General features: G+C 38.4%; 1 protein-coding gene across 2 annotated transcripts in view; it reads left to right on the forward strand.

The window, feature by feature from the left end:
- The first annotated feature begins 804 nt into the window (after window positions 1–804).
- Window positions 805–21,339, forward strand: part of arhgef9a (Cdc42 guanine nucleotide exchange factor 9a) — a 30,260-nt gene continuing 9,725 nt past the window's right edge. Inside the window, exons 1-3 of one of the 2 annotated variants that reach the window (XM_039658545.2) lie at window positions 805–1,002; window positions 11,381–11,560; window positions 11,901–11,984. In XM_039658545.2, coding sequence (XP_039514479.1) covers window positions 994–1,002; window positions 11,381–11,560; window positions 11,901–11,984 — 273 coding nt within the window. In that variant the 5' untranslated portion in view covers window positions 805–993. The remainder of the gene's footprint in view (window positions 1,003–11,380; window positions 11,561–11,900; window positions 11,985–21,339) is intronic. The other variant, XM_039658546.2, reaches the window with a different exon arrangement.

Genomic DNA, 21,339 nt, shown 5'->3' on the forward strand with positions numbered 1-21,339 from the left:
TATCAAATGATGGAAATCAGAGAAAGCTGTAGAGAACTGTCTGCATGGTACATAATTAAACACATCTGAGGTACTCGGATTCATATTCAAAGAAACACCTGCATGTTGAATTTATTCTGATTTTGCACAAAATAAATATAGCTATATTTGGTTATATTCCATTGCAGTGTTTGTGAAAAACAAATTAGTTTATTTTTTTACTTTGCCTTTGCAAAGCATGAAAAAAAATCTAATAAACTACAATAGTGTATGCAACTTGATTAAAACTAGCAAGTTTAGCTAAAATTAAGCTGATTTTGCCAGAGAGCTATTAGTTTTTACTATAGTGTGTATTGTTTTGCATTGGAAGATTATATTGGGACCCTTTTTATTGGTCTCTCTGTCTTAAGCATGTCTCTGGACACATTGCAGGGTTGTATATTTTGTCAGGCTGTGATGTTCTTGAATAGAGATTCTGTGTGCTGCCTCTTTGTCTCAGAATGATATAAAAGCACGCAGTTATGATTTTCAATTCTTTTTGTTTGTTGGACATTTTCTTTCCTGCATTTAGATGATGATGCGAGTTCCCAAATCCAAAAGATAGGCTAACCAATATCATATATATAGAGATATGTTTTTTAATTATGTAATGTTTGTAGTCTCCTCAATATCAAAGTGAAGCACCCCTTATTTTGACTGATGGTTGGCTCCTCAGTAAGTGTATGTGTATGTGTTCAGTGTGCACAAGCGCCGCCCAGCTAGAGAGAGAGAGAGAGAGAGAGAGAGAGAGAGAGAGAGAGAGAGAGAGAGAGAGAGAGAGAGAGAGAGAGAGAGAGAGAGAGAGACGAAGACTCCCACCTCGCCGTGAGAAAGGAACAGTGTCTAACCGGACGTGCGTTTCTCTTCAATACACCGCGCGTTGCTCACGGGGGCGCGGATACAGGGTTGCAGCTGGCGTCGGGGGCTCGAACCTGCGGAAAGGACACTGATCCAGGACCGGGACTGACCCTGAGGATGATGAAGGTGAGGCTGACTGTGATGCTCCCGTGAGCGCCATTCTTCTGGCTTACCGACGGTCTCTGTTAACGGCTAGAAAAATAGAAGGTGGTTTGGTGGTGGAGGGAGGCAGGGAGGAGGGGGATATTTTTGGCGATGGTGGATATACATGAGCTGAGTAGAGGTCGCGAAAGCGCGAGAATGACATTTCGGCACCGTGCAGTATTTTTTCCTTTTCATTTTATTCACCAGGGAGGCTGCGAGCTAATGGACGCTCCCCCTCGCGCCGCTGTCCGTCCGTCCGCCCGCCCGCGCGGAGAGACTCTCACCGTTCCAGTGCTATGGAAACGGGAGAGATGGAGCGAGCTCGCGACAGAGGGGGATACCCAGCTCCTCAGCGCAGCCTCGGGCATGTCAATGACGTTGGTGTATTTTGTGCTCTCCTAAATGTGTCACGGTGTCCGTTAGGAGCTGCTCACCTTTAATTTAAGCGCGACGCGTGTGCGTGCGCCAAATCCGTTTGGTTTTCTTCATCGTGCGTGATTCTGATGCGAGTTTTCTCGTTTATTGATTATGAGCGACCGGCGTTCTGTGTAGTCAAGTGCCGGGGCGCGCGCACGCACAAACGCGTGCGTCCGCTTCATTTATTTTTACAGATACGATCGGCGGTGCGCAGTTTATCCGTGTCAAACGACGAGACTTGTGCGCTAGGCCGGAGATGACGCGAATCTGGTCTCTGTCAAGCGTTCGAGAGGATAAAAAAAACGTAAAAGCCGCGAAGGGTTGCGGCGGAGGCCGACGTTTCGTTTGAGGCTGTAGGTGTTGTGGAGCTCTGGCAAAATTCCTTGTGGGGAAATACTGAGGTGTGCCCGTGCGCCGATCGCACTGATCACACAGGTGCCTGACGACCATGTCCAGAGTGCTCATTCTGCCTCTCACATCTTTCATTTCTTGTGCAACATACTATTGTCTTTGGTTTCTCTATAACGTTAGTTAAGTAGTTTTATTGAGAACCCAATAAAGATATATTGATCTATAATCAAGCTGGCTACATGTATTAGCAATAGAGAAAGCGGGAAGAGTAGGCTAGTTATGTGTTTGGACTTATTATGAGATAAGACATGCATCCATACAATTCCACCCATCTATGAGGCCAAGTCTCACTGCACGCCCCATTCATCCAGGGTTTAGGCTATAAAGTTGTATTTAAACGTTTGACATTCCTTTGCATGGTTTGTTCAATCAGATTTATCACACTTTTTATGCAGGGAAATTAATATGGTTAACTATAGTAGGGGAGTGTTATGATGAATCCTGTAACTCAGTGTTTTTAGTACAATTTGTCCCACTACGTAAAATACACTTACATTTTAGCTTTTTTTGGTGATAATCAAATGTGCTTGTTCAAAATAATTATTGTGCCATGTATTTTAATTCTAAATGGAATCATAAAAACATTTTAGTTTTAAACAAATATACACAAATCACAGGCTTAAAAACTGTGCATATAATTGTCACAAATCTGGCTTGTATACTGTCCCAAGTTGTGTGATCTTTGTTGGTCCATTAAAAGTTGGAAAGTGCTACATCCCTCCTCTTCTGATCAGACATGATACTAGACAAAACTCTAGTTTGGATCTTAGGCTATATATAAAATGAATCAAGAGAGCTAATTCAGGTCAAATTATAAATATAAATGCAATAGCTACATTTTTGGGGTTTCTTGATCTAACCGTTTCCTCTTTCACCTCAGAATGCGATGGTCATGCATGATAGGGATTTCACCATTTCTAGTTGGTTAAACCGATGGTGTTCCAACATGCTTATCCTTAACCTGGCCCCTTCTAGAGGACAGACAGGCATATTCTCATTAAAGATGATTACGGAATCACTGCCATCAGCTAAAAGATGAATCAGCTGAATCATTCCCTTGAACTCATGTTGCTCAAACTGTCAGTCTTAGTGTTTCGTGTGTTCACGCTGCAAGCACATTTTTGCAGACCTGGGGTTTAGTTGTGCGTTGGAGCATATTGGTTCGGATGCATCCCACTGAAGTGCTGAAACCGTTGACTCACTGTCTCTACGGAGAAACAATATTGCTCCTGATAACTTCACTCACGGCATGCTGCATCAAACTCCTTTGTTGGACGCTGAAAGCCACAGTACATACCTCTAAACATCTTTAGTTTTTTTAAAAAAAAGCCTTTAATGAAGGAAAAGAAGGTTTTGCACCAATGTCTCTGTCTGCTCTGTTTTCCTTTAAGCAAAGTACAAGCTATTAACACACCAAACATATTATAAGTCATATTCCTTGTAAATAAAAATAGAAACACCAGACGTGGAAACATATTGTCACATGTAAAGAGGTTGTTCAAAAAAAAGGCGAATTATGCATTGAGACATCAATCAGTCAGCACTGGTGTGGGAAGTCATTCTGTATTGCCAGGCTATAGCAGGATATTTCCCTTTTGCATTAGCATGCACAGTCCTTCTCTCCCAACAGATCTGATGTACCTGTTAGTAGTGAAAGGGAATCTGGGAAGAGTACTGCCAGTGCAAGCAAGTGACTTCGTCTTAATGTTGCAATTGACGTATTATAGTTTGCTTTATATGCCCTGGAGACTGATGCAGTCTTTTAGTGGAAAATCTTGCGCATGTTGGCGTATTCGTTAAAACAGAACGAATACATCCTACTCTCTAGATGCCAGCAGCCTCTAATCCTGTCCTCTGTAGCCATCTTAAAATGCACTGGATTCAGCTCCGAAACGCTTACGTAAATGGTGATTGCAGAACGAGTATGGAGGTTCTTTAGCTAGTTTGGAGGTTCTGATCTCATGGTGCACAGTATAAGGGTGCGTTCTGACCTTTCAAATCAGCGACTTGGAAGTTTCACTGAGCCGGTGCACGACATTCACATGGAGAGGCATGTGCATCCAAAAATATGACTACGTAAGTGCGCGAAAGAGTGGGAAAACCAAGAGAATGGCCAGATTTAGAAACATCTGCACTGGGAGCGTGGGCTGGGAATCCACCCACCCACCTACACACACACTCGCACACACAACGGCTTCATGTGAGCTGTATCACACACGTATCTTTTGCATCTTTCATGGCTGAAAGGCTTTTGTGCATTTTCTCCGCTTGTGTTTGTTTTAGGAACCGTGTGGGCAGGCAGTGCTGCATGGGTTTAAAGCATTTATAATCTATATTTAGACCTCAAGAAAAGTGCAAAATGTTTTATGAGGATGATTCATATCAGAACGTGGAGGGAATAACAGGCTTAAGCAGCATCACACGGCTAAGCAGCTCAAGAGTCGAATGATTCCTTAAAACATTCGGTTCGTAATGTTACTTCGTTCGCCCTCTGCACGTTTAGTTTCTCTGCGAGATATTTTAAAAAAACTAAAGGACGTATGTGTGTGTATCCGTAGCGTAGCAGTCTATTTTAATGCAATCTCTCTCTCTTCCGCTCTTTTCCCCTCTCTCTCCACGTGCTTTCTCCAGTTCTCCCTCCTAGACTCCTAGCCCACTGTACTCCGATTACATAATTGTCCTCCCAAGTCAGGTGTGTGTGTGCGTGTGTGTCTATGTTGAGGCAGCCATGCTAGAAGGATGCCATGCTATATTCCTTTGAGTTATAGGTCTGTTCTGTCTGTAGTGCAGCAATGATGATGCTGAGGCACTTCCTGTTCTGTTTAGACACCCAAAGCTCTTTATTTCATTGAAGGGAACCTGGATGCTGGACCTGGATACAGCAGCTGTTTCCTTCGGCAGCTGGAATGCCAGATGTTGAGATATACACCCCCCTGATTGTTTTTAGGCCTCTGTTATGCTGTTTGTCCAAAAGAAACGCAGCTTTCTTAGAGCACAGAGCGTGCTGACATCTGTGCAGAGCTCTACTTCCTAGTGAATCATTAAAAATGAAAGCTGTAACAAAAGTGATTTGAGACCTGGATCTGTCTAGATTCAAATGAGGCTGATGAATAGCCAGAACTGACGAAATGGCTGCACCTCACAGAAAGTTTAATTAATATTTGACTTCGAATGACAGGACGAGGATTTTTTTTTTTTAATTGCAACTTCCTCAAAGATATTCAACACAGGTATTCTGGGAATGGAGTTATCTTCCAGTTCAAATTCAAGAACATGGATTGTAATTCAAAAGGCAATCTCAATTTACTTTTGATCCCAGACCAGAACACACCATTTCATGCTGTGAAGACCGAACTCATCTCTTGCGAGTTGTCAGTTGTAGGGAAAGCTCAGTGTTTTCGGTCAAAAGTTTAATAGATTCAATTAACCCGTGACCCACAATCTATTTAATGGGTGTGAGGTCTGGCTGTTTTGCTGAAGATGCATTGTTGTAGATGTGTGCACCAAGGCATTTATTTACACAGAGACTGAGCAAGACAGCGAGAGAGAAAGAGGAAGAATGTTCCTGAGTACAGTTCATTCATGCAGGAATAAAGGCAGGAAGAATGAAGAGTGGACAGATAACACACACACACACACACAAAGTCAAGGCCCTATAATGCTAGTGTTACTGTACTGCTGTATTCTCACTGTTTATGAACAGATTGCCTCTGTTTGGCTCTTAGAGACACTGTTTAATCCCGCTAAATTCATCACCATCCAATCTGATAATCTCAGGGGCTGTTGCATCATTTTATCATGTGTGCGGTGTAATATTTCACTGTGTGGTGGTTGATAGCTTGCTTTACAGCTCTGATACACGCAGTGCCACATAATAATATCTTACGTGAGAATAAGCTGTGGATGAATTGGGATGTTTAAGGGTTGTGATCCTCATCAGCTGTTCTCTTTTTCTGTTCTAGTGTGATCTGATGCTGGCTGGGACAGGAACACAGCTTTTCCACTGCAGTTTTTCTGACTGATTTGCATAATCCTACTGCCTACTGTTCCCTTTAGAGAGAGAGAAAGAAGAAAGAAACATGTTGCAACATTATTGAGACTGCACTGAGAGATGTTTCTCAAATTAATATTTTGCTTTAACTCAATAGATCTAACTCATTCATTTTCCTGACATTAGTGATTAATCGGTAAAACATTCTGAACAACTCATTATAATGATCCAAGAACTGACGAGTGAGATTATAATAAAAGCATTGGAAGAAAAGGTTTATGACTTGAATTAGAGTTTAAACATTGTGATGGATCTGCCATGTGCTTTGGCAAATCACATCTCAAAAAAAATAGTCCATTGCCACAAACCAGGGAGCAAAGTAGTCTTCACTTGTGATGTTTATTAAATCTTGCTTACACAAGATAAAAAGTGATCAAGCCTCATTTGAGAGGAAAAAGGTGAAAAAATTTGTAACAGTTAAAAACAAGAAAGTCCAAAAATTATGTTCCATTCAGGTTACATCACACGAAAAAGCCAGTGTTCAAATTGGACATAGTTGGGCTTGAGCCTCTCAAACTGACAGAGGACAAAATTCAACACAACCTTTCCCAGAGTACATTAAGTAACAACCCCTCTAAACAAACATACACTGAATTTATAAGAGGTGGCCATCACCATGAAACCAAAGAAGGGGGAAACATTGCCATACAAAATTTCACAACAATAACAACCCAAACCCTGGAATCAAAACAATACATTTAACTAAATTTAGAGCCAAGGATAAATTATAGTTAATGCAAAAGAATCATATTAAACAAACATCACATTGATCAAGACATCACATTTTCCTATGTCCCCTCTAATACATCAGAGTTGGTACGGTTTAATTTCCTTTAGTATTCCCATAAAACAGATCAACTTCCTGTTTGAATCTCTTTGTCACCAGGCTGGGCCATGCCACAACACAACAGGTACTAAACATTTGAAGTCATCTTCATTACAAAATGAAACGTTTAAGCTATGTTTTTATAGATCACATTTTAGCCAAAAATGAATTTTAGCGGGTTTTGTTTTAATCTTAAGTCAAATAACTAAGCCCGTACACTGACTCAATACAATGACAAATAAAGATCTTAAACCAAACAATAGTAATGTCCTTTTATTTATCACCAAATTGTGTGGCTTAAATACTGGCCATCACAAACATATAAAACAGAGCATTTTTTTAGGTTAAAACATGTTAACCTGTTCAGTCAAGAGTTTTAAATGTATTTTTGTAAAATGGAATGTGGAAATTAATGTTTTAAATGCCTTTTAATCAAAAGTTTAATCAAGGAACAAATTATCAAACTGAAGTGTGACTTGAAATTATAAGAAGTATATTTTAGACTCAATTTAGCCAGTAGCTTTGTCTGTTTTTACTCAGCCAATGAAAATAGTTTTCAACTATTGAAAACTATTTTCAAAGGAAAGTAGCTAAGGCCTTCCCTAAATGTCTGTAATTGTCTCTAGTTGACGTCAATTAGCATATTAACGACGTCATTGCGCCGTACTTGCGTTCTGTCAGCCTAGTGCGTTTTCTCTCTAAATTAATGCTCAATTTAATATAATATAGCCGAATGTCAAATAAAGCTGGTTTCATGTTTTTTTTTTTTGGTCAGACAATAGAATGAGTAGCTATAATATTAATGATTACATTTTTTATAGGCCTATTATATGTGGAACATTATCTGAATTGAAAGAGTTAGGGAACCGGATGAACTAAGCTCTGTGATAATGAGTGTTACAAGTAATAAGCACAAGAAAAGAAATAAAATGAAAATGGTCAAACTAAATTCTTTAAAGAGTAACTAAACCCTAAACCATTTTTTTTACTTAATGATAAGTATGGATCTTTATTAATTCCAGTCATTGATTCAAGTAACTTTTTTAACATTTGTGTATAAAGTGTTTTATTTCGACAATATATGGTGTAAAAACGTCTTAGTGCTGCCTTCTTCAGGTTGAACAGTGGCAACTGCAGTTGAATTTTCCTATTGGATGTTAGCGGTTCTTTGTGACGTACGCACGTTTCAGGTCACCACGCTCTTGGCACGAGCTACGCCCTTGGCAGTATAAAAACAGCTTGTTTTCGTCTAAACCACTGCAGCGAGTCAGGAGTTGGAATTGCGAGTATTGAAAACGATCAGGATAGAGTGTTTTAGCCTCTATTTCATCCCCTCCATCTCCGCTGGGGTCTGGCCACTTTTTCAGCATTTTTCAAATATTGCCAGTGGGTGGAGTCAGGCTCTGACCAGGGGTTTAGTTACCCTTTAAAGAAAAGCAGATAAGTGATAAGTCCGCGGAGATACACTGCTCATTCGTGTCAGTCAGCAGCCGTGCACTCCTCTCAGCCATTCACTGAACTGGGAGACGCTGCTGGAGAGAGTGACGACAGGTCGAAAGCAAGACCTCGCGCTCATAGGACAATACTAGACATATTTGGAGGTTACTGAGGTTTGTCCAAAAAGTCTCTAAAATTGTCGCTTTTTTGAAAAAAATGTCGCTAATTGAATCTGAAAAGTCACTAAAAAATAACGACGAAGGCGCTAAGTTGGCAACACTGCAAATGACAGCGGAATTAACAACAGCAGAGCATCACCTAGCAACACAGTTGAATGAATCAGATTAGTAAATCTGTTGAGTGAATAATTCAATGATTCACTTCACTCACCTTGACAGTATCTGTTTCGTTCCTGAATGAAGCAGCGTTTTTGAACAAATTGGTTGAATGAATAATTGAGTGATTCATACGCGGTCACTTGTTGCCACATTTCTTGGCCTGTACACAAAGCTGTGGAGCATGCTATACAGATACAGTCACCAAAGCCAATAAGAAACATGTACAGGACACAAGTAATGCATTTAAACGCACACAGATACATATCACCTCTAGAAAAGATTCTGTACAGTAGATAAAAGGAATACTGATGGAGGGATAATTCAAACCCTTAAAGGCTGCGTGTATCTGTAGAGGTGTGTGTGTGTGTGTGTTTGGTAATTCAGTGCCCTGTACACATGAACAACAGATTTTCAGTTTAGATATCAGATCAGCAGAGAACTCTCGCATTTACCCACAGTGTGTTGTGACACTGAGAACAACTGCCGTGATGTGTATCAAATTCAGTTGCTATATACAAATCAAACAGATTTTACTATTTCTGCTGACAACATAACATTTGTTTCTTTTTAAATGCGCAAAAAAGAGAATTTTCTTTACAGCCTGGCTGCCTCTGAGAGAGAGAGAGAGGGAGAGAGAGAGAGAGGAAAACAGCCTGGAGTTGTGGGGGTGAAATCTTGGAGCTGATTATGTATGAGTGTTTCTGTGTAGAGAATTACCCTGCCATCATCTCAAGTCGCTGTCATGGGCCTGTATATGTGAAAGTCAGCAGGAAGCAATACTATAACGCATCTCGTCTTTACTCAAGCATGGAAGCCATGGTTACTCAGGCATAGCTTCTGTATAGCTCTGTGACCTTGTACATTGCAACTTCCTTCCTATATGAACACAAAAGAACCGTGAGAGCCAGTTACATTCGTACACAGTTTGGTTATGATACAGAAATACAGTACATGGGAGAAAAATGAATTCATACTTCTTAATTTGGGAGGTGTAGCCCTACCTTACAGTTAATACAGCCAATCGCATTTATGATAGAGGACTAGAAGCTGCACTTTCATAGCTTTTTATAGGCAATCCCAAGAACTGGCTTGTTGTCTTAAAAGAATTTCTTAATAAATGTACAGTCATAACTGAATGTTGAGTGAGTTTGATTGAGGTGTGCTATTTGAATGAAATAGTAGATAACTAGTTGTCTGACATGTTATGGATGTATGACATATGCTTTGTGTTTTTTTTACTCTTGTTCAAGAGAACTGACCTCAGAAATGCTTTTCGCCCCCCATCAAATAACAGGGTAGTTTATATTTTATTTATATATTATTTGTGTCATAATAATTATGAATAATGAGGATTTGCATAAATATGTTTGTTGCCTAGAAGCAGAATTGTGCGACAGTGGAAGGAAAATGGATGCACTTGTTTTGAGTCTTTTGTTACACACTATAGTTCAAAAGTTATTTTTAAAATATAATAATTGTATAATTTAAATAATATACATATACTTTTATTCTGCAATGATGCATTAAATCAAAAGTGACAGCAAAGACATTTCTAATGTTACAAAAATTTCTATTTTAAATAAATGCTTTTTTTTTTTAATACCCATTCATCAAAGAATCCTAAGAAAATTTATCATGGTTTGATTATAAATAATGTTTTCCGAGCACCAAATCGGCATATTAGATTAACAATATTTTCCAAATCACAATATTACTGTTTTGACTGTATATTTGATCAAACAAATGCATCCTCATTGATTTCAAAATCATTCAATTTTATTTTTTTATTTTTTATAGTTTTTCCTCAATCACTTCGGCACAATTCGGCACAAAAACAAGAAGTTCAGATCTCTGAACAATCAGTTTCTATTTCACATCAGATTTAAATTTCTTATTGATTTAAGCAAATTGCATGTGTTTTGGCACATGTGTGCAAAAGAATAAGTATAATTGTCTACAATTTGCAAAATGACTAGATGCACATGACTTGTTGATCAAAACTGATGAGTTGATTCTCAGTGCAATTGTCAAAGTCTTCATGATTTGATTTAATTGATAGAAGTTAATTTATTTATGACATTAGTTTTGAAAGTATCCTCACTTTACAGCATTTTACACAAGTGCCTAAAACCTTTCACAGTACTGCAGGTCAGTTTCTTCCAGCGTCTTGGAGCAGATGCCGCAGTTATTTTGGATTTAGTCCATCTAAGTTTTTTCGGTTTCTTCGTATAATCCCTGACAGACTCGATGATGACTCTTGTCACTCCTTGTCCATACAAAAATATCACTGGATTATTATAATTAATGGCAGAAGGAACATTTGGAAATGTAAATGAATATTTCCTACTGACACACTACAGCAAAAGATACAAATAACTGTCTTAAAACCATTTTTGGGGGTGTGAAAATACTAATGTGCCTAAAGATTTTTGCACAGTACTTTATTATTGACAGAATAAATAGGTTTTGAAGCATGAATGAAATGTTTTGAGTGAGTAACCATATTTTTCAGACACACAATGGTTCTGATGTTCCAGTTGTGACAATTGCACTTGCAGTTTCGTGTATGTTAAGACTTTTTCGAAAACTACTAATAAGGCCTTCAACTTCAACTGAAAATACCGAGAATAGGGGTGTTGTGTCTAATACAAGCAAGTTGCTTGTTTCAAAACGGAGCCAAAGCAGTTAGACAAACAGGGCAAACCCAAATGAGATGCGGTGTTATAGCTCAACACCCCTGTCATTTTTGTTTCCAGAGCGCTGACTGTGGAGTGGAAGCCAGCATGTGACTGTTTGATGTTAATCCAGAATGTTTCTGATGTTATGTAACTGTTGTCTTCCTGTGGCTTATCCTGCGCCTCTCTTTCTATTTTTCTGTAGTTGGTCAGCGGGGGCTCTGTAGTGAATGCCGAGGCAGTATGGGACCATGTGACCATGGCTGACCGGGAGCTGGCCTTCAAGGCAGGTGATGTCATCAAGGTGTTGGATGCCTCGAATAAGGACTGGTGGTGGGGTCAAATCGACGAGGAGGAGGGCTGGTTTCCTGCCAGCTTCGTCAGGGTGAGTTTTAACACTTTTTTTTTCAGATTTTTAACCCTTTCCTGTCTGACATATAGCTGTCTGATGCCCACCTGTCTAACAAATACCTGTCTAATACACACCTGCAGAACCACATCTGTTTAACCCAGCTGTTTTCATATCCAATATTGTTTCTAACTGAATAGCAGTCAGGTAAAGCTGTTTAAAAGAGATGCAACATTCAGGCCTGTTCGAGAAATGAGCAATAGAATAAACCTGCAGATATTTAGTTGACACATTTTCAGATAATCAGTCAGAAGAGGTCGCATTCTTCATCTTGAACCCAAACTCTTGTTTGTGTTGCTGTTGTTGTTTCTCTAAGGTGGAGTCCCACCCCCCTCAAACCAAACAGCTTTTTTATATCAACCCTGTCGCTGCATCACGCCTCACAAACGCCACGGCTAAGGTGCGTTTTTTCAAAACCACTGCTTACCGTTTGACCGTTGAATGCATCCCATCGCTTACTGCTCACATGCTGTCGCTGTGTTCCAACGTTTTGTTTCCGCCACAGTCGCTGCGCCTCGCTTCCATGGTAACTTATCTTCATGCCGGTGACAGTCTGGGTCTGTCAGAAAATACTGAAATAGGAAAAAGATTTTGTTAATGTAGTTCTCACTCAATTATAACATTTAACGATGACAACTATCAATATTTCCATCTTTTCTGACAGTATTTGGTGACATCTTGTTTCTTTCTATTTTACTGTGACTTGAACAGATGTTGGTCTTAAATTGAGCCTCTCTGATCCTGTTTACACCTCGTATTAAGATGCGTTTTGGCCAATCGGAGCACAAGAGGACGACGCTAAATACAGGTGTAAACGGGGTCTAAAACGTTTTGAGCTTGTCCACTTTCGACCACTTCCAGAGTCATGTGGTCGAATGCAATCGAACCGCCGAAAAGACCCCCTACTGACCTAATGCGTAAACATGGGAAGCGCTAGCCAGACGGGATTTAAACTTTGTCAGCTGAAGACCCAAGTTTGGTTTGAAGACGAAAAACATACCACTCACTGCGCTCGGCGTTGTCTTGCGGCTGTCAAGGCAGAAACAAAAGCTGCTGGTCTCCGTATGTTTTTCCACCGACTCCGGGAATGTTCATATGAAAATTACGTGAGTTTATTTCATCCATTAGATCGAATGATCTGAAAAAGCCCATACATTTACCCATAGACCACCCCCTCGAAGAAATCACGACAGAAGTGGTCAAAAGTGGACAAGAGACGATTAAAGCACTAAATGGGAATGTGTCTCCCTCGTCTACTTGTGGTCTGAATCCGATCGACCAAAATGCATCTTAATACCAGGTGTAAATAGGGCCTTTGACTGTTAAAGATCTGTTTAATCACATTTGTATACATAAAGAGAGCTAGAGAGAAGGAAAACTCAAAAATAGATTTTCAAACAGAAGTTTAAACAATAAACCCTCAATCACAACACCAATTATTTAAGCCCTTCGGCTATTCTTTCAGGTTCTCTTCTCCACCTCCAACCAGTGCTTTAAGTGTGTCAGGGGTTTTACAATGCACCGACAGGCTCTGACCAATGGCAGAAGACTGTTGCTGTTGGTCGGTGTTTGTTTCGCCGAATGTCTGAGAAGTGACGTAGTGTAATCTGGTGTTGTCCGCGTTTGTCTATCATTAGTGTCAATTGGCCTTTATTGGTGTCCCAGTTCAAACACCAACTTTTCTCTCTCCATAGTGAGCCAAGCTTATGCATGAACCCTTCCAACCTTTTGTAGAAAAGCCTGTTGTCACTGAAGACTCAAAAGAGCGTTAGTTTGCCAGTGATACTATAAAACCCAGATCTAATATCATGAGCAAAATGTATTGAAATGTTATGGATAAAACTAAAGAAGCCTTCAAATATGAACATGCTGCACAGTAAAAATGAAATATTAATGGTGTTCTAGCACAGACATGCTTGATAATATGCATATACATGCAGATTCGCTGCTAGCTTTCCGGGGGGTGATGTCCTTGCCCATAACTAAAGATTAACCCTCTATTGCGGGACATTCCCTCTTAGTAACAAATCCATTCTCTTCATATTGCAAGCACAGATGGCAATAAAATGGACATGAATGCAATTTCTTCCACTGCATTTTCATGAATTAACTTAAATTACCTTTTACATATGAGTACGTGTTATCTTTTAAATCTACATTTCATATTATAAATGATTACATATGAAGATTAAATACACTATCATTCAAAAGTCTGGGTTCATTAAGATTTTTTTTTTTTAATATTGATTATAATAAGAATTGCTCCTACAAGGATATTATGTTCATTTGTTAACATGCACATTATACTAAAGATTATTTACCTATTTATATTTGTATATATTTATAATTAAAATTATTACTTTTATTGTTATATTAATATGTTTATGTATGTTTAATTATTTCGGCAGAAAGGGCTATTGTGTGGAAATAGGCTATAACTTTGTAATTATATGAAGCTTTTTGTTAATGCTTTGGTAACGTTTACAAATAAATATCATTATTATTATTATTATTATTTTAACAATAAAAAAATGATTCTATAGAACCAAATCAGCATATTATATGATATTTCTGAAGGTTCATCTAAGCTTTGCATCACAGGAATGAATTACATTTTACAATATATTCAAATTTATAACATTATTTCACAATATTACTGTTTTTAATTGATCAAATAAATAAAGCCTTGGTGAGTATAAGAGACTTCTTTCAAAAACATTTAAAAAAGCCCCAAACTTTTGAACAGTACATGGAGAATCATGTATATTTATGTTAAATATATATTACATTTATTTGTAGTTATTAATTTAGATTTAATATATTTATACATTTTATATAACAACATTTAAATACATTTTTCTTGTGAATTTAGGAGCCAACTGTATTAGATTTTGTTTTTAGAATCGTGACATCAGCCAGTTTCTTTACAATGCGAAATTGCTGCCTCCAGGCAGCATACAACAAGGACCCTCAAAATAAAACTTAAAAAAAATTGTTTATGATTTTAACAGTAATAATTTTAATGCCATTTTATGCAAGTCAGGTTTTATTTTTTACATTCTTTCATAATGGATGCTATTGAGTGTTTAAAACCCCTATCATATTGTTGATGAAGCATCTGGATTGTGAGTCCACTGCAGTTGTGGCCATAAGCTCAAACTTTTTGCTTGTGTGTGATCTATTGGTTTGCTTTCTGAGAAAACCCAAGCTTAGTACTGAAATATGAAGATAAACCCTTTTAGTGAGGATCACAGGTGAAGGGATAAAAGGAGGTGTACAAGTGCTTACGAGAGAGGAGTGTGTTCGTAAAGGTGGAGGGTTCTTTAATGGGACTTTTATGTAACTTGGTCGTAACTTTGGCTACATACATAGAGCTTCCTAAGTGCATTTCTCAGTTCCCCCTTTTTCTTTTTCTCTTTCCTCTCTTTTCTAACAGTCATCTATCCCCCCTTCCTCCCCAAAAACACACTTATGCAGATGGCAAGTTGTGTAAGCCACTCTCGGGCATGACAGGTGTGAGAAAATCTCTTCGCTGTACAGAGAATATCACCTGTGTCTACACAGACAGATACATACACACACACACTATATCAATCTGTACAGCATGTCTTTATTCTGAACCTTTGGGTATCTCTTATGCAACACTGAGAAAGCACAAGGAGAAATAGACAGGAAGAGAATGAGTGTGAGAGAGATAGATGGGGTAGAGTCTGAAAGCATTATGTCACACCAGTTGGTGGCGCTGGCCTGCAGGTTTGGCGTCTATCTCCTGCTGAGACCTGAAGCTCTCGTGTCATCAGAAATCATTGCTCACTGTTTATTCACAGTCCGCACGCACAACACAAACTGTGCCTGCATACGAGAATCAGCAGCGTACAGTGGAGCTGAAAGTTACATATGTAAAAAGAAACACATCTCAAATCTGAGGAATGCATTTGTGGCATTCACAATTCTTTTTTTCTTTTCTTTTGAACAGTCCGACATGTAAGCTTAATGCTCAATCAATAACATGAATTGTTGGCAGGACTTACCCATTTGTTGCTAGTAGCACAAAACCTACACACTTCACCTTTAAAGGGAGTATATGTAAAAATGTTCATGTATTAATCGCTTTTGTATTATTGCCAATGTGTGAACAGCTTTAAAAAAAAAACTGACTTTGGGTGTTTTTTCTGGGAAAATCCAAAGGACGAGATATTTACGCGCTCCTGAAAACCTGAGAACCTGATGAAAAGGGATTAATTCAAACTATAGCCTTACATAACCAAATTAATATCATCTATCATAATAATAAAAATCAAACTATCATCACATTGTAATTTTAATTACCACATCTGTCGGCAAGATGCTGGTGAATCGCAGAGCTGGTGCAAATATCCAAATCACTATGATTGGATACTTTCTCAACCGCTGTCATTTTTGTTGTATGTTCTAAGCGACGAACGAAAAAGAACTTTACTGTGTTTATATCAGGGCCTTGAATCACGTCTCTTTTACTTTACGTTTAATGCATGCTGGCTGCAGTTCACTTAATGGCCACCGGTGTTGCTACTAACAAAAGTTTCTGAATTCTACATATAGACAATTTCAACGGCTATTCGTCAGTTTAAGGAAGTGAAGTCTTTGTTCCTTGGGCGCTTCCGGTTAGTTGTTGAGTGCATTCAAAACATCGACGGGAGGCGCGTGATGCAATCATTAATTTAATCAGTGGTGGAGGAAGTACTGAATCTCAGTACTTAAGTAAAAGTACAAATACCCAGATAAATATTTACTTTAGTAAAAGTAGAAGTAACACAATGACAACCATACTTAAGTAAAAAGTAAAAAGTACTTTATTTTAAATGTACTTTAAGTATTAAAAGTAAAAGTACTTGCATAACAATTTATTATCTTAATGTCTATTTTCTAATGATTAATAAAACATTTAATTCTAACTCATTCAACCTAATAGCCTACTCCTATAATGATGTTCAATAATGATGGAAAAAAATGTCACCATTTCTGAAACAAGCTTGCAATTAGGCAATATCATGCTTATCCTTACTATTGGCAGTAAACGCGATTCATTTATGGTGTAATTCTGAACCTCTTGGCTTGCCATAATCCTAACCAAACCAAACATATATTACACACGGTGTGTTTCCTATGCACGTAAAAACAAATTTTCGCGTATGAGTTGCATGATAAACACACTGCGTGTGAGACGCATTTAGTGTGACCGGGTTGATATACTGTATCTATGGCAACCAAACGTCACTGGTGAGACAAACGTGCAACGAACGGACGGTCAGATTACGTTTTGGCAGGGGAAAAACTGATCAGGAAATGTAACGAAAATGTAACAGAAGTTGTAGAAATGTAGTGGAGTAGAAAGTATAATAATTGCTGCAAAATGTAACGAAGTAAAAGTAAAAAGTAGGCACTATTTATTCTACTTAAGTAAAGTAAAGATACGTGAAAAATGTACTTAAGTAAAGTAACGAAGTATTTGTACTTCGTTACATTCCACCACTGAATTTAATCCGGCTATTACAAATATCAAAACTAAAATTAGGTCCATGTTGCTCGGTAGCTGGATGCTCCCTCTGGCCAGAAACGAACCTACTTTAGAAAAGATTTAGATTTATGAAAAACGATGTGATGCCTGGATTGCAGCAATGAAGCGAGAAGGCTGGATACCAACTAGCAACTGATATACAGCACACATTTTGATTCTGGTAAGTAAATGACTTAATTCCAACATGCAAGTTTTGTTTTGTGTATTAACAAGAGTAAATAATTTCATATATAATAATTGTTTTTCTACTTTTCTTTTGGAAATCAGATCACCATGCAATTCAAGACTACAAAACAGGATTAAATGATGTTTTCATGCTTGGTCAAGGAACTGCACGTGCACCTGTGGAACAACCCATACAGGAGGAGTCATTGGATGCAAAATTGTCTTTTGCTCATGTTTCCGCCCACGACCACTGACGGACTGTCCCGTATTAGCATGCCTTCCTGCCTCAGCCATTTGTATAGTGTCTGCCAAGGCAGCACTTAATAGCTGTGTCCCAATGTGAAGGCTGCATCCTCCAAAGGCCGTATTTGAAGGCCGATTGGCCGTATTTCAAGGCCGATTGCATCACCATGGCGCAATGAAGGCTGTCGCAATTCAATTCTGCGAAGGCCCTATTCGAAGGCCGCTTGCGTCAGCGCGGCGCGACGAAGGCTTCCCTGATTCAAAAGCGACACCAAATGCACTGTTCGTTTCCCCGTGAAAGAGAGGATACATAATGGATCCTAAGCGGCCTATCCTACCCCATAAGTCAACCCCCAAAAGGGGGCGGCTGAAAGTTCGGTGGTGGTCAGAAAATTCACATATATATCTAAGTATTATGTTTTAATTTACTCAAATAGCTAGAGAAACCAAAGTTAAAAGCCACAAGTTTTTCTTTCTTATTCATCTTAACTCATTCGTCACCATTGCCTGGCTTCATTTGTCATGTGGTTTGAGGCAAAACGTGTGCTAATATTAGTTAATTGTTTCAGGGAACAGGGAGCAGACAGCTCAACTTATTCAATTGTGGTCTGAAAATGACCAGCGTAAGACAACGACCTGTTTGTAATATGTGCACTAGTCTTTCTCACTTGTGTAGCCTATTATAATATATATATATGTATTATAATAAAATATATATATATTTAATATAAATAATAGACAAGTTATGTCTACAAAGGTTTAAACCAAATTTGAGTATCCAGAAATATGTTTTAGGAGAATTCTGGAGAAAATGCTGGGGAAGGTGACTCACATGCAAGACAAAATATACTGTATATAAAGGAAGATAGTTTGACAGATCTTTGTTTAAATGTATTGTGTCGTTGTTTTTAACAGGCATGCTTTATTTTCTCTGCCTTAGGACTGCAAGTGTCCTGGAACAGGTGAGGGTGTGAGTGGGAAACTCACTGCTGAAACTTGGCCCTGGTTTGTCCTCATGGATGAGGAGTTGGGACAGAGCCACTCCACCAACCGCTATCTCTGAGGATAGACCAGCACCGAGTTCAGCAGTGGGTGCCCAAGAAGAGAATGAGCCAGCAGCACCAGCATCACAAAGAAGGTGCGACAGAGAGGACGAGTCTTTGGACTTGATTAGAGAAGACATGGGACTGCAGAGGCGAGGAGAATAGGAAGAGGATGGACAGGTTGTTTGCTCTTCTTGAAAGAATGATTGAGAATTTATTTCAACTTTAAATGTGTAAATAAAACAGAATTCATGGCTCTGGACATTGTTTATTTTTGTAATGGTGTCTGAGTGTTTGCAAGGTTGATACATTTCAACTATATACTTTTGTGTAGTTTCATGTAAAACAATGCGTAGTGTTGCTGTCCTGTGAAGGAAAAGTAGGCTACTTCACATTTGTACATGAATACTTAACATAGTCTGTAGTTCCTTACATTCCACCACTGGTTATTTTGAAAATTAAAGTAATTAAATGTAGGTCTATTGTCACAATATTAACAAATTGTTGCTAACTACAGCTGCGTCCCATATCAAAGTGCGCATCTGAAGCACTCGAACCGGTCTAGTCTATGGAGGATTGTTCTTGTCGCCTAGCAACTGTGACTGACAGCTGCTGATGAGGAGTGGGAGTAACGTTTGCTTTAGACTTTTTTATATTCAACTGGGTTTTATATTCAAATAGGGTTGAAAACCTGTGCAAATATTTTCACCATGGTCCATTTCTGTACATAATAAAAAGAACACATGACTAGCCTACAAAATCGTATCAATAGCCTACAATATAAGTGAACATTTTGATATGTATACATTAGGGCTGTCAAACGATTAATCGTGATTAATCGCATCCAAAATAAAAGAGTTTACATTATGTGGGTGCACTGTGTATACTTATATATATATATATATATATATATATATATATATATATAAATACACACACATGCTAAGAAATATTTTCATATACTGTATATAGATTTTTATATAATTTATATTAAATATAAATATTTCATATAAATAATATTTTTTTCTTAAATATACATGCATATGTGTGTATATATATATATATATATATATATATATATATATATATATATATATATATATATATATAATAATTATCCACAGTGCACCCATATATATTATGTAAACACAAACTTTTATTTTGGATGCGATTAATCATTTGACATGTGCCTATGTATGTTTTCTTTTCATATTTCTTTACATTATTTATGCAAGTTTACACGCAATAGTTTACAGTTAACAACCGTAACAATAACAGTAAACAATAACAGTTTTAAAGTGTAATCCGGCCATTCCGGACGCAGCCTCTGATTGGTACGCAGTAAATCATCTCTGGCCATGGTCTTGGCTATGCCGAAAATACATGACTCGGCAGCGAAACATCCTCCAATGTCCTCCAGTCCAGTAAAATATTAAACAAAAAAAGGCAATAGCCAATTCTGTCTCCATAGCTGTTTACTCAATTATATCAAATGAATGATCATGATGGCAGTGTACTCTCGCACCGTTGCTTGGCGCCAGGAGCGGTAATGGGGAACACCTGGTTGTGCAATTAGGAAACCCCACAAAGGCTACATGCTCCGAATAGGCTGCATCCTTCGCAGTTCACGGCCTTCACATTGTATTTTTATGGGTTTGTATACATATCTATGGACAGCAAACCAAGTTTGTTTACTATTAACTATTAAGACTGGACGGGCAGGCAAACTTGTGAATAGTACATCTGAGATGCATTAGTGAATATAAGAATTGGAATACCCAAGTAAATGAGATTGGTGAATGTTGTATTATTATCACCTGCAAGGGTTTGTTTTTTGGTGTAAGATGCTGACACCTTTTACACAGTATCTTGTTTCTCTTCACTGTTCAGTGAGGTTGAGTCATGAAGCATAAAATGAGACGTCACTTTTCATTAGAGGACAGGAGAGAAGAACAGACAACCCCCTCCCCCCACCACCAAAAAAAGAAAAAACAGATTGCTCTGGGAGGAGAGGGTGAGAGAGGCTAAAATAGATTGGACGACGACACTGAGAGGAAGGAAAGAGAAGATGGAAGTTTGTATGTTTGCGTATTTGTGGGCAGGTGTGTGTGTGTGTGTGCAACATTTGCGTCGACAGTGGTCTTCTGATTCCTCTATTATTTTAAACACACAGCCGTAGCAACACACACACATACACGAGTTGTGTCCAAGGCAACAAGATCCCTAAACTAAGCCTTTCGCTTGATGAGAATGAGGACAGACAACTAGCAAGGCTAAGCACTGGAAAGTTGCGCTGAGGCAGAGATTTCTAGGTATAAGAGTATAGTTTGAGATTTTAATGAGATCTTAATCCGAGAAACATCCTTCAAGAGATTAGACATCATATCCGTGACTTTGTGTAGAAACAGAGTGTGTGTGAGAGAAAGAGGGAGTTATGCAGGACATGGTTTCAGGCTGAATAGAATCTGTGACAGGCTTGTGTATTTATGAAAATCTATTTTTAATTTTGTCTTTTTTTCCCCCAGTGTTTGGGACTCCAGATCAGGTCATCGGTGTGTGTGTGTGTGTGGATCAGATTTTGCTTTCTCTGTGCAATCCAAATGTTCCTACAAGAATAACAAAACCTGAAATCAATTACATTGTGGGGACCAACCAGTTTCCACAAGGAATATGGCTTAAAGGCACAGTTCACCTAAAATGAAAATTTGTTCCAAACCTGTATGTTGTATTTTTCTGCAAAAACACTG

The sequence above is a fragment of the Pimephales promelas genome, chromosome 4 (genome assembly GCF_988280905.1).
Source record: "Pimephales promelas chromosome 4, fPimPro1.hap1.1, whole genome shotgun sequence".
In the NCBI taxonomy this organism is placed as follows: domain Eukaryota; kingdom Metazoa; phylum Chordata; class Actinopteri; order Cypriniformes; family Leuciscidae; genus Pimephales; species Pimephales promelas.